Raw genomic sequence first — 15,000 nt, 5'->3', positions numbered from 1 at the left:
AACAAGTCATTAATGACTTAAAAATTAATGGTTATACAGATAAATTCATTGAGAAATGTCGGGCCCCCAGACCACCGGCTGCAATCCAAATACAGGATACAGATACGCGGCCAAAAACTTTTGCTACCTTGCCATACGTAAAGGGCGTTTCAGAACAAGTCAGAAATGTGCTTAACAAAGCGAACATAAAAACTGCTTTCAAGCCTATTTTAACACTCGCCCATTATTTTAGGAAACCAAAGGATCGCCCAAAAGAAACGAAAACAAAAGGCATTGTGTACAAGGTTAAATGCCGGTCGTGTGATTTCACATACATTGGGGAAACAAAGAGATCATGGAATTCACGTGGCGGGGAGCATAAACCAGGAACTAATAATAACAAAGAGTCGGCAATAAAAGATCACGCCGAAACCACTGACCATGACATTGACACTGGCTATGTGGAAATTCTAGAAAAGAATGTCAATAATTGGCACAAAAGAATCTTTTTGGAATCATGGCACTCCACAATAGACAAAAATGCGGTGAACGAGCGGAAGCCATTCCCTTCTGTCTATAAGACATTATTGAAGCCCTAGGGGATAAAGTAACTTCTTATTTTAGTTTTAGCATATTACTCTCGAACAGCATATTTTAGTCACTCTGATGAAGACCGCAGTTGCAGTCGAAAATTCAGTTTTTTAATAATTTTTATCTAGATCAGTTTCAACGTTTTTTATAAACACCTTTTATCAGCAAACATAGACATTGGTTCCAAAGTCTCTACGCGTATCTGTGAGTAATAAAGTTCCTTAGACGGTCAGTGTTCGCCCTGGGGCGGGACTGGGGAGTACTCCCAGACCGTAGCCCGTAGCCCGTAGCCATGGGGTTGCTTTACAGTAGCTGGGAATAACGAGCATATTGGCTCAAGACCATTACGTAATACATAGAATAAAAAATTCGTAAATAATTCCTTACGTCACTCATTCGGCGTTTTAAGCACAGATTGATACAAGGCAATGTTATAGTCGACGGCCCGGAACATTATGTGGAGGGCTTTGCGCTACACAGACTCAATCAGGTTGTCAAGATAGAGGGGGAGTGCAGCCCATACAGGCGCAGCGTATTCAAGCACTGAACGGATGAGGGCACAGTAAATGAAAACTAGGTCCACACACGCAACACCCTTTTTCCTAAGCAAAAGAAGGGCATAAAGGCGTTTACAGGCTTTGGTGACTATGTGCTCTACATGCGCGTATGATAGATCGTGAGAAACATGGACTCCAAGGAGCTTGTACGTCTGCACCTGATGGACAGGGAAGCCCTTGATGGTAATAGGGGCCGGGGGGCCAGGCTGGTATTGGAGGAAATTAATATCCATAACCTTACATTTTTTAGGGTTCTAAAAAATGACTCCAATGTGGTGTAACCCGCACTGAATCTTCAGGCCGATAAATGTTGGCTGACTCCCCCTCAACATTTAAGGGGGGGGGGGGGGGGTACAGACTCTACAGTGACATTTCTGCTTCAGCTAGATTAGGTAGAAAGGCTCGTTGCACGTGGATTTTCAAACACTTACAACACTTACTATTTCTCAATTATTCATCCCTCTATTCTTCATCCACTATAAAAATTAAAATTCACCCATGCGATTATTGATTGGCTTCACTTCATGCGTTAAGCCAGATCTTGGTCACACAGCAAGCATGACTGATCTCAACAATTTCTTGGAGACCCAGATTTTAGAGTTCGAACCGATTACCAGATGGCAAGGCCGGTTACTCATTTTTACTCGTGGATATAATCCACAAGAATATCCACAAGTTTTGGGAGAATCTGTGTGCAAATTGTCACTCACTCGTAACCGGAAGTTTGATCTAATTATCCAATCTTCAGGCGAATCACGACACAGCTTGGAAAGTTTGACTTCCTGTTTGCCAGGGCGTGCGCCACCATTGGTGTTTGTGGCTTTTGCACTAAGTGTTTGAGCACTTTCCGCGACATTTACAAGCAAGAGACTGAGGAAGAAAGGAAATGGCGTTCTTCGAAGGTGAAGGAAAAGATTCTGAACAAGTATACATTTGCGCAATTAATTGTGCACCGCCTTCACTCACTAACGCGTAGACTTATGCCGAAATCGAATCGACCGACAGATGGTGAGACGACAGTCTCTGTCGATCCCCTAATTACAAGCTCACGGGGGATTAATAAATTCCATTTGGAAGGTGACTTCCATTTGGAGAATACCGAGCTCATCGGAGTTGAGGAAGTGTTTATCCCTGGCTCCTCCTTGCTTTTCAAGACTTGTCAATACTATTGTTTATTCTAGATCAATCTGTTACTAAGGGTTCAACAAAATTGAACCAACAAAATAAGAGTTATTGTGCATCAAGAGAAAAGCTATTGATATCAGGAGACATTGAATCGAACCCAGGCCCTGTGGCTCATGGAACAAGTACACATACAGTACTGAGAAATCCATCTATGGCACTGTTGCAGGCTCGATTAGCTCAGCAAGGAATGAAGGCACTAGAACGTACCTCAGATGGTTCATGCTTCGTTTCTTCTATTGCCCACCAGTTATATAATGATCCTGATGAAACAGAGCAATTGTGGGTGTGTTGTCACAGCAGCATACACGGTGTGATGCACTTATTGTGCAAGCAGTTTCAGATGCATTATATGTTACAATACGTATAACTGAATCCATTGAGGGGTGGGCAACAGTAACTGTTATCAGTCCTATAAGCGGACAACAGGGAACTACGGCTATTAACATTGGACATCTACATGAGGATTAATATGTCTCAAAGTAAACAATAAAGATACTCCAAGCAATGCTGTGAAGAAACTGCTTTAATGCAAAACGAATAAGAACTACATGTGATGGCGTGCTCAACACTTACGACGCATGCGCAAGGTAAAATAAGGAGTGGACTGGACATTACAAGGATGAGAGACAATGTTTCAGCAGTTCTGTTAGATTGTTATAATGACAGAATTTAAAGTTATGAAATCAGCAATGTTGCCAATGTCAACGAATATGAAAAGCAAACATTTCATAAGGGTAAAGCTTCCAATCCAGATCATGTCAGAGAACTAAACAGAAAAGCCCAGACCAATTTAAGGACTGAAGCTATGCAGAGCTCAAACCTAAACCAAACTGAAATTCCTCAAGGTCAAGACTCTATTAGACATTCCATGTCAAAAATGATTCAGTCTTTTCATGATAAGATAACACATGGCCCTGAATATCTGTGATCAGTTGCAGTAGAGATGATCTGTCTCTAAGTGTAACACTAGCAAATATAGGAATGTATAACTGGCTCAAAAAGTGTTGATAATACTGCATGAATGGATCTGCTCTACTTGCCATTCTAACCTAACTGAAGGGAGGTTACCAGCCTGTTCTAAAGCAAATAAGATGCAGTTTCCTAAAAAAAACTCTTTTGGAAGAACCCTTTATTTCTCCCCGCGCATTCCATTTATGCAAATACGTGAACTTCCTAGGGTTCGTGAATTCTCTATCCATGGTAACGTTGTTAATGTGCCAGCTGATGTGAGTTCAACAGTAACTACTTCACCAAGACCATTAATGAACCACAAACTACACCATTTAAACTGAAACGATGTTTAAGTTACAAGCATCATTATAAGTATGAAAATGTCTGACCAGCCAAAGTGTTAGAAGGAACAAAGTACCTTGTGCAGACTAGTGAATTGTTCCAAAACTAACATATACAAGTACAGGAAAATTGGCAAGAAAATGTGGTCACTGCTCTTTCATATCCAACTGCTGTAGGCATAAGTAACATTAATGAATGGGAAGAATTCCTAAATGTTCCTACCACAAGTAGCAGCGTCCCTGATATACACTCAAACGTTTGCTGAAAACATTCAAAATGCACAAGCTAAGTATCTGTCGATAGACATATTGACGAGATTGCAACAAACTCTAATGACAGTAATAACACAGACAACAGTGATGATGAGTGGTGCAAAGTAGAAGAACGACCGTCTGGTTTACTGCAACAACCAGATATCACTGAAATCTAGAGAGAGTATTTAGCTTTGCACCCTGAGAGGGTAATAGACCATTAGGTATATTTATGGACAAAGACTGAATTGTTGGCATTCCCAACAATTTTCTATGTTAAAACCAGACCTGATAACAAGGATAGAAAAATACGAGTTCGTTACAGCACAGTGTGTAAGTAGGAATTAAGAAATCAAGATAGCAGAGTTGCACAATCAGTACCAAAGACCTTTTGTAAGTTGCAAATCAAATAAAACAAATTCAAAATAGCGCATCCTTGTCTCTTCGAAAATGTACATCCAAAGGAAAGAAATACACTGCAAGTGACCTAAAATCAGATATTTGTGTAAATAAATTAATACATCTTGATCAAGGGTTTAGAGTATTGAGAAACTTGAGAGGATCACCACCATATTTTGAAAAATGAAATAATGGACTTGTTTCCTATTATTCACCAGTTAGGTAATCCCACATTGTTCTGTTCATTTTCTGCAACAGAAACAAGGTGGTCACATCTTTGAAAATCCTTGGTAGACTTGAAGAGAAAAAAGAGCTCAGTGACTGATGATAAGATTAACAATATGACCTGGCAACAAAAATTGGACCTTATTCGAAAAGACCCTGTCACCTGTGCCAGGAACTTTGAACACATGGTACAGCTCTTTATAAAGGATGTGTTAAAGAGTAATGTTATGCCTATTGGAGAAACAGTAGACTTCTTTTACAGGGTTGAATTCTAGCAAAGGGGATCACCTCATATACATACATTATTTTGGGTATCTAGCCGCATATGAGAGCCCCCTCTGCACATACACCATTATCTAACCTGCTCGCAGGCTCTTTTGTAGCCGCGAGAGGATTGGGGCTGGTTTCGCGGCTTTAAAAGAGCCTGCTCTTAGGCTAACCATTATCTAGCTGTTATATCACACTGACTAGTGCAGAAAGGAAACTTCAGCCTGCCAATTTCAAACAATCGCGGTAACTTTCATATCCACGAGTAACGACAGTGGCACTTTGATTTATCTATTTTGTGAGAAATGTTGGCTGCTTGGCTCCTTTAGCCATATTATGGTTGTTCTTGGCGACGCGTACTGAATTATAGTTGTTATTAAATAAATTTTATCTCAAGCTGTCATTCTTATCAATTCAAATAATGGTTGTTGCTGTGGTTTATCGTGTTATGTATGTCATAATTATAGGTTCGTCAGATAAACAACATCTTCAGACATGTTTAGAGGCTGGTCTTCGCTTGGCGGATAATCACAGACTTCGCTCCCTTTCAATTCCCTGCGTTGGCACTGGCGGTTATGGTCTGGCTGCGGCGGACTCGGCCCAAGTCACCTTTCAGGCTCTGAACAACTTCAGTCTGAGTTGTCAAAACGTCAGAAAAGTGCGCATTGCCGTATTTCAAGCTCCAATGATGCAGGAATTTTTGCAAGCTCAACAGAGGCATGCAGCCGGGATAGCTGATCATAAACTTGAAAGTAATTTGTCCTCAAAGCATACAAGGCAACCCAGAGAATATGATAGAACGTTGAGTGTGACAAACGACCCATCTTTAAAAATCTGCGTTGCAGGCAAGGACCCGACAAGCGTGCAAAAAGCGGTAGATTCTTTGAAGAGTGGTTTCTCTGAAGTTTGCACGACTCAGAAGGTCGACAATGAGGCTGTTAACCAACTTTCTCGCAAGCAGGTTGAGTCCTTGAGAAAGAAAGCCAATGACCGTGACGTAAGACTTGACATCGAGGCTGACATTGACCGCATCGTGGTCCGTGGTGAACCAACTGAAGTGACAGGTATGGTTGGGGAGATCTGGCACGAAATTAACGAAAGAAATAAGGAAATCAAGGAAGAGCAACAAGCGCTACTGGTTTCAAAGAACATTGAATGGAGTTATGAAATACAAGGGGCCAAAATGGTGTTTGATTTGCAAACCAACGCGAAGTTAGAGATGGCGCACGTCAAAAGCGAAGCGTTTGTTAGCGTATCTTTGAGAGGAGATGAGTTTGACATCAATTTGAAAGCAAAAACTGGTCAAGGGCGGCAAAACAGGGAGACGATAATAGTTCACAGAAAAGTGAAAGGATCTGACGAAGGTTAGTGATATAATAAGTTTGATAGCTCAGTGTTAACATTGTGTTAAGCTGGCTCTAACCAGTTTCAACACTTTGAAGAGACACTCTGTTTATAAATATTAGCACTACACACTGTATCACGTAACAGCAATGTTATGGTGCCATATGAAACATCGATTATTGCTGAACAAGATGCAGTCGCTATTGTGACATAATACGTTAATGCGGCAACGGGAAAGCCGAACAAAAACATCCTATATTTTGGCTTCAGTTGGACATATCTCATAAACAAACTCGGTGACCCCATTTCTTATTGCATGAAAGTGATCAGGAGGTTAAGATGAAACTTTCTGCAAAGTTTATTAAAACTGTGTACTGCAGAATCAGAGCCACCTTAAAAAAAATCACAGAGTTAAGGTGGCTCTGAATCCGCTGTGGAGAAAGTTTCATCTTGGCCTTCTTACCACTTTCCAGCAATAAAAAATGGGAGTCACCTTGGTTTGTTTTTGACAAAATAAAGGGTGTTATTACAGGACTTTCCTGTTGCCACGGTGACTTATTACGTCACAATAATGAGCGCATGTTGTTCAGCAATAATTGGTGTTTCTTATGGTACCATAAAATTGCCAATACGTGACACAGCGTTGTAGTGCAGAGAGCGTGAAAAAGCTTTGAAACTGGCTTGAGCCCGACTTAATAAGAGAAAATGTTCATGATACGATGGAAGGATATATGATACAAGTGATACAAGTCAGAGTCCTGGGAAGAATTCCAACCTCCGTAACACCGACCGTATAAACTTTGTAGAGCCTCTTAGACCACTGGGACACATTGTCCATTCAGGATCCAGATAAGCGACCCAGCTCTCCAGTGAGTTGTAGTAGCTCAACGGGAAGAGTATCTGAGCTGTGTTACAGAGGTCAAAGGTTCGAATGCTTCCTAGGATTCTGATTTTTTAATTGTCCTTTTGCCCGTTGCCAAGCAACTTGTAGTCTATCCTTCTCACGACCGCATTGTACTTTTCCATTGTATCATGTATTTGTTCATTTTGGCGGGTTATTTGCATTAAAACAATGGATATTCAGTTTACCGAAGCATGATACAGTCCCAAGAGTAAAAAACTTTTATTAGTGTATACTAAAACTATTCACCGAAGTGGAGGTGGCTAGCCACCGACACTGAGGTGAATAGTTGTTTTAGTATATACTAAAACAGTGATATAATATAGCACAAAAAGATGATTTATTCCTGCAAAAATTACAACATTTTCGGGCGGAAATTCCGCGCGAATTGCTCGGAGGTGAATAGCAAAGGATTTCCGGACAATCAGCTCGCGCGTTCAACGCTATGCACAGTTGCTAATTGTATTTATGTAAAGAACCCCCCAAAACGTGTTGCATTATGGGATGGGGAAAGAAGTGAATTCCTAATTTTCGTTTGCACCCGTAATCTTGCCCAGCGATCGTGGGGAAGTGTAAATTTCAAATTTATGCACTTTAAGCAATTTTGAATTTATGCGAACGCGGGGAAGTGTAAACTGTAAATTTATGCAAACCAAAAAGGATTTCTTGTTCCATCAGGCAGTCGCGAGCGACGAGGAATGAGCAATTTGCCTAAATTTCTTAACTATGGCTCCTGAATTTGATACATTAACAGGAAAATGTCGTGTGGACTGAAATAAATATTATTAAAAAGGTTTGGCAGCTGATATGTTTTAGGAGAAAGAGTATCGAACGACTCCAACGTTAGGTAATACCAGGCTCTTCCTTAGTGTTTTTTGTTCTACGAACAACTGTATTTTTAAGTTTATTCTGAACAATGTTTTATCTTTTTGGTTTACATCAGCTGTATTCACTACTCCGTATTTGGACGGTATACCATTCTTCACATTTACCTCGAGGAAGCCGATTTCTCTTCGGGCTAAAAATAATTCTTTTTATGCGTACGTTTCAGGAAATTCTCTTCCGAATCACTGGGATCCAGTACCTTCCCCTGGTATGACTGTGCACTTGGTACAACTCGCCCCAGGGTCCTCTGAGTACCAAACTGTAGCGAGCAAATTTCAGTTAACTTCCAGAGGAGTCAATATTCAGAAAATCCAGCGAGTTCAAAACCCCCATCTTTATCAGTCTTATGTGGTGCGAAAACAAAAAATGGACCACGACAATGGAGGAAATAATGAACGACAGCTATTTCATGGCACTGATGTTAAAAATGTGGCTGCTATAAACACGCAGGGCTTCAACAGGAGTTTTTGTGGGGCGCATGGTAGGTGCTTACTTCTGAAGTTGTTGAGGGGAGATGATATGTTGTGAGGAGTTTTAATGTAGACCCAAATCCCAGCTTTAGACCGCAGCTCACATATAAGGATGTATGATGAAATTGAGCGGCTCTTGGCTTCAGTCTTCGAAGAATACAGTCCATTCTCCCGAAATCAGACACTCTCGGAACTAGCTCTTGGATGTCCGCATTTTGGAGAAATATGAAAAGTAAATTGAGCCGGGATCAAGCGTCAATCACGTCGTGAATGTGAAGCAATGTTATCCACTTGGAAAGAGTTAACTGTACTGCCCCTCTTTTAAATCAATTTGTCCTACTTTTGCCGTCTACATATATCATGTTGTGTTTTTAATAGTCAGCAGTTTTTCTAAATTTCAGCCGTCAATCCTTTTCTTTCTTACCGTCAAAACCAGTGATAATTTATTGATTTTTTGTTTCAGGAGTTGCGTATGGACGCGGGGTGTACTTTGCCCGAGATGCCTCTACCTCAGTTGGATACGCAAGGGGTCGAGTTGGGTTTCGCTACATGTACCTCGCTCGGGTCCTGGTTGGGCAATATTGCGTAGGCAACTCAGCCATGATTGTTCCTCCACCGAAAAATCCTTCCAGACCAGAGATTCTGTATGATTCAGTTGTCGACAGCACAGGGAACCCATCCATCTTTGTTGTATTTTACGACTCTCAGTGTTACCCTGAGTACCTTATTACATTTTAGAAGCTTCAAAATTAATGTTGGCTCCCATATGGTAATAGCAGACATAGTTTGAAACTACTGGTTTGAGGACTGAAATTTGTGTGTAGCTCAGAAAATTACAACTCAAAGACTCAATATGTGGACACTTCCGTCTAGTGTCTTCCTCACGGGTGATACAAAGTTACCGCAAGAGTCCTTTTGTATGCTACTAGCGTGCTTAAAAAAAGGAAGGTAATTAAGGACGGTTCCTACTAATTTAAAGGTATTTTTGCCCCGGTTTATGATTTTGCAGGAAACGTAGATCTTAACAAATGTTATTGACATCCAAAAAGAAAACACTTGTCGCAAAAAGTAGGGCATGTAGTTCCCGGTGTTGTGGTCTGTCTTCTGTGATGTATCGTGGTTGGGAGGGTAAATACAGATCTGCATTTAAACCAGCTATGCTGAACTGGAATTTCTGTATAAATAATGTATATAAATAAATAAACCACGCATTTTTCAAAGATAATTGATGAATAATATTTGTGAAAAGGTTTAAAATGCAAACAATGTATGGCGTTTTATCTCTGAAAAATGCATGGTTACTCCCAATTTTCTGTTTGGATACCAAGAGTACTTACTGAGATCTACTTTCTCCGGATAGCTTTAAACCGCGCAAAAATGTCCCTGTATTAGTAAGCGTGACCGATAGGAAACCCGAGTATCTAAAGATGCGCAGAACGTATGCACAATAACATTGGTAGGCACCGTCCTTAACGCCCTCTTGTTTTGACAAGGTGCAAATAGACGTAAGGCAAAATGCCGCCATCATCACTGTTTAATTAAAGGAGCGTATGTGGCATTGATGTACCAAGCTTCCAAAAAACGGCGTTGATGGAAATTACTCTAGAATTACCCCCACGCAATTGTGTGGTTATGTTGGCAACCATGCTCCTTCAACGCAGAGTTTTCCTCCTTGCAAAGGAAAACTGCCTCTGGATGCTCCTTCAATCATGCGCTAAAATGATGTTTGGTCTGTCCGATAGATACTCACGATCACAGTCATTGCACGGAATGGCTAGAGTACACGGCGTCAGTTCGTTTTTCCCTCATTTCGAGATCCTTAGGTTTGGTTTTGGTCTGGAAAGGGTTTTGAGTAACTTTTACGTTGTGGCTACTCCAAAGTTTCTTGATAGATCCTGTAAGCCCTTGAATGCAAGGGATGACGGAAAAACCAGCAGATCTTCCCTGAGGTGTTACGAGAAGGAGTGACTAAATCAACAGGCTGTGCACAGTAACACAAGGAAGCTTTTGGGTAGACGTTATCCTTCAAAGCATCAAGAACATATTTTCGCTCCTTTACCTTAGAATTACAGTGTCTGCCATCTTTCTAAGGTACATTCAAGTTTCTTCAAACCAGAAGGGCATCGAACTGTGTCTGATTGTCAAACCGGTTGCAATGGGAACTGCAACGTCGTCAAGGTATAAAAGAAAATTGACAATATTAGGATGAAAAACACAATGATGATATTTAACAATTAGACCCGTAGCCCTTGAGGGCTACGGGTCAGTAGCCCATGAGGCGCAGCCGAATGGGCTATTAGACCCGTAGCCCTTGAGGGCGAGGGGTCTAATTGTTTTAGTATCACCCAACTAGTCGGACAGAAAAGGCAACAATAAAGTGAGCGAATGCAAGTTGAAGAAATACTTATTTGGCCGGGAGTAAAACGAAAGAAAGCGACACGCTTTTCGATACTCGAGGACTATTACTAATAGTCATCTGGTAGCGTATCCAATCAAAATGCAGGATTTGCATTAGTCCACTAGTTGGATGATACTAAGATATCATTAGGATGTGTCAAACTCTGTTTTTAATTTAAGCTGTCGTACACTGTATGAAACAATTGTGCATTGTAACCATTTTGCGAACTGACCTTGGGTTCTGCGCAGACCGTTGAGCCGGCTGCAATAAGGAGCTTAAGTGGCGACAAAGTGGGCAAAAACCAGAGGGTTACAAGCGATAGGTTTTACACTTCGGTTCATTTCTTTGCTGTTTTTGTCGTACCAACTAGTGTGTAAAGCGACTACATTTGAGATTAAGTGAAGGAAATGAGCACCCGATCATAATTTTTCTTTTTTGTCTGTAACATCCTCACTGTTCTTACCAATTTTCTTCCTGATAATTTCAGTGGTATACACTTTCCAAACCGACTTGGAATAATCACGAAATTATTACTGAGAAAAAGAGCTATTTGTAGGTAACGTATTCGTTATGATTCTCCTCATCTTGTTTAAAATCCTTAATAGTGTGTGAATGGCCACTGAATATTACGCTTCCTAGCTTTTTTCCAATCAAATTGCACTGGGAAAAACACTGTTCATTACTCGTCAGTAAGAGGTATTTACTGTCCCGCGGATGTGGGGAGGCGCGGTGGCCTCATGGTTAGTGTGCTCGACTCCGGATTGAGTTGTCCGGGTTCGTGGCCTGGCCGGGGACATTGTGTTGTGTTCTTGGGCAAGACACTTTCCTCTCACGGTGCTTCTCTCCACCCAGGTGTATAAATGGGTACCGCTGGGGGTAACCCTGCGATGGACTAGCATCCCATGCAGGGGGGAGTATAAATACTCCTAGTCGCTTCATGCTACGGAAACCGGAGATAAGGGCCGGCCTGATGAGCCTTCCGAGGCTCGTAACATAGATAGATAGACCACTTTCATAAATGGCGACCTCCTTTAAATTTTTTTTTCTTTATGTTAATTAGATCTTCTACCCTCATTTTGAAACAAAACTTCTTTTAAAATTTGCTCGTTATAGAGAGGCTAGAAAGGCTTATTAACATTAAAACAGAAGAATATTTTACTTGGCCCCCATTGTGAAAGAAGTCAATAACGTAACTTCAACATCTTTTTGCTTTCTCGATGGCCACTTAATTTAACTGTGTAATAATATATATGCAAAAATCTCAGCGTGGTGATTGACTGAGACAGGTCAATTATTCCCAAACAGAGTGCATAAAAGTGGAATTATTGCAATAAGGGAGACATGTTTTGCATGTTTATCAATAATAAGTAATGGCATGATTCAGGGACGTAGCCAGGATTTTTCCAAGGGGGGGGGGTCACACTGTGTCAAACAGAGGGTACTCACCAGATTGTGGCGTTTTCGCCACCTGAATACTGTTACAGTAGGTTATTTGCTTAAAAAAGGCTTACAAAGGGGGGGGGGGGGTCACGGGCAACCCAGGACCCCCTAGCTACGCCCTTGTCGCAGATTTTTCTTGTGCAATTTGGAATAAATAAGCCTTGTAATTTTTTTTTACTCGCCCATTTGAAAAAAAATTAATCATGCTTATTTATTCCAAATTACACTCGAAATCATGCCATCACCTATACAAATCGGCCTGCCCCTTATTTGAACATTATTGAAAAGAATAGAGCAAAGTCTTTGGTAGCACGCGTTAGGGTCTCCAAAGGGGTGCACGTACTGTAAGCTTTTGCAAAAACGCAGTTTCAAGAGGAAAGGATAGTTGGGGGTAGGGGAAAGGTTGTTGTGTTTGTCACTGTACGTTGACTGTGCGTTTTTAGGCCATTTCCGAGTTCCTGTTTTTCTTGGTTTCCAAGTGAGTCTTTGTGCTCAACTATTGTAAGGGAAATGATTTTGATTTCCATAAGAATACACAACTCATTTCCAATTGAATGGTTGTGCACCAGGACTAGCTTTGAAACTGAAATGCAGTAATGGGAAATGGGCTATTGATTGTACGAAATAACGAAAATTTAGAATGGTTTTAGTCTTAGTTTGAATAGCAAAGAAACTTTCTCTCTGATTTACCATTCGACTGAAGACGTGTCTTTGCACCATTTCATTACGGATCGATTATCACCCGTTATTGGATCCGACTGAGTGCACGGCGGATGTCATACCTAAAATTTCATGAAAGTAAAGGGTACGATAAGCCATTCAAGCACGGTTTAAAAATTACATCCAAGTCCTCCCAAAAGGAGTCGAATGAAACTGTTAATCCTTGCTAAGACGCGGTAAAATCGTATCAAAATCATTTGAAAGAGTCATATCAAAAGAGAGTGTGAACTAGTATTGAGATGCACTCGTTTAAATAGACTTTGCCTGTCGTTGAGGTTGTTTTGCAAGTATTTCGCGCTCCATTACAGACAATAGACATTTTTCAGACAATTGACAAGTCTTTTGTGGAAACTGTCATCGTTCGAATGATTCAAGCCCGTGGTATCTGAATTTGTAACTTCACACTGGTCGACGAAGATTGATTCTCCTGATAAACCAAGTGATACTCATTTCCTACCCTTGTGTCTTACACGCTTGAAGTACAGGAGAATATGTTGTCAATCATCCATGTCTTTTGCCATTTATCGGCCAATCTGGGGACCTTCCCAGGATCTGTCATTCCCAGTCCACCTCGCTTGCTCGCGCGCTTTCTAAAAAACGCGGAGAGCCAGTGATCGATTGTTGCAAGTTATGAAGTTAATTACCCGTTATCAGGAGGGCGTTTTGCAGCAACCAAGCCAAGGAAATTTGTCTTTGGTGAGGTTTCTCATGATGCTTAAATGGAGGCGATAGGAGGTAAGAACTCGTTGCCCATTTGTTGTTGGAACTTGGCTTTGTCATGTTATAGACTATCAGATTTATTAAGATATTCTGAAGTGCTTGTAAACGAACGCGTCTTCATGTTTTTTTTCGTTCTAAACTGTTTACAATGCTGAATTTTGCTATGCACGAGCTAGGTAAATATACTATAAAAGGAATGCCTGGCAGTTGACAAAAGTTCTTCATGCAACAATTACATCCCCGTTTGGAGGTAATAATATAACGTTAAGAGCCTAGGGAAAATGGTGAACAGTTTCATCACTGACATCGTACGGTTCTTAAGCTAGGTAAAAAAAGATAGCGGGACAATTTCTCACTCTATCTGTAATTTTAATGTCTTAACTAAAGCAATCTTTGTTTGAAAGTAAGGGAAATGCGGAAAGCGATTAACTTTGAACAGTGATAATAATGGTATGTTAACGCAAGAGTGATCGTACTTTAACATAACTATAAATCTGAGTCGATTCTTGGAAGTCGTTATTGTGTCAGAGAACCGTGGGGAAACAAGTCCGGGCGTGGATTGCCAAACCACTAATAAAGAGGTCGTCATTATTGCCATTATAACTGGAATTGTCCCACTCGATCTTTGACGAGCCGCAATATAAAGCAACATCAGTAGAAATTTACTATTTATTTATTTTTAATGTTTTACTCAAATTTAATTGCACAGATGATCAAAATAAAATATAACATTAAAAATTAAAAATACTTAAAAACCAAAAAGGTGAAATCTGAGTCTGAAATAAGATACAATACATTGTATATATAGCTCACAGTTTTATGCCATAATTGCTGAACATTCTCGAACAGTTTCCTAACAGTGACAAGATCTGCATTTTCCCTGGGGGATATAAACATGTTTGCTCTTTTCAGACATTGCCAGTAGTCGAACTTGGAGTATTCGGATGTTCCTTCTGATACCAAGTCTTTGTAAATACTTGTATCTTTCTGTTAACTTAAACCCTGGTTTGAAGTTTTGGGAATTCCACGTGCCCGATGGAACGGAACTTTTCCATTCCACGCATCACTCGTTCAGTTCGTATAAGCCAAATTGTTTCATGCAATGTCTAAAAACGGGCAGCAATGTTTTATCGGGTTTAAAAACACGAGGCGTAGCCGAGGATTTTTAGACCCGATAAAACACGTGCTGCGAGTTTTTGAACGGTTTCAAAAACATTCCTCAAAAAGGGTGTCCCTCTGGACTCAGAAAAATGATTGTTCAAACTGTGAGAGGAGAATATTAGCATACAAGAAAAGCAAGGTATGTCTGGGATTGTTTTATCAGGATATAAAGCTCTTGCACGTTGTTGTGTTCTGTGCTTGACAATAAATCACA

At 40.6% G+C, this 15,000-nt stretch overlaps 1 protein-coding gene across 1 annotated transcript in view; it reads left to right on the top strand.

The window, feature by feature from the left end:
• The window catches only part of LOC138031255 (uncharacterized), a 32,082-nt gene extending 21,305 nt beyond the window's left edge, over positions 1–10,777 (top strand). The window contains 3 exon segments of the mRNA XM_068878950.1: positions 5,215–6,111; positions 8,044–8,358; positions 8,811–10,777. Of these exon segments, the coding sequence (XP_068735051.1) occupies positions 5,215–6,111; positions 8,044–8,358; positions 8,811–9,085 (1,487 nt within the window). The 3' untranslated portion in view covers positions 9,086–10,777.
• Positions 10,778–15,000: the final 4,223 nt, after the last annotated feature.

This window comes from Montipora capricornis, chromosome 14, assembly GCF_036669925.1.
Source record: "Montipora capricornis isolate CH-2021 chromosome 14, ASM3666992v2, whole genome shotgun sequence".
Classification (NCBI taxonomy): Eukaryota; Metazoa; Cnidaria; class Anthozoa; order Scleractinia; family Acroporidae; genus Montipora; species Montipora capricornis.
This window is presented reverse-complemented; position numbering and strand designations above follow the sequence as displayed.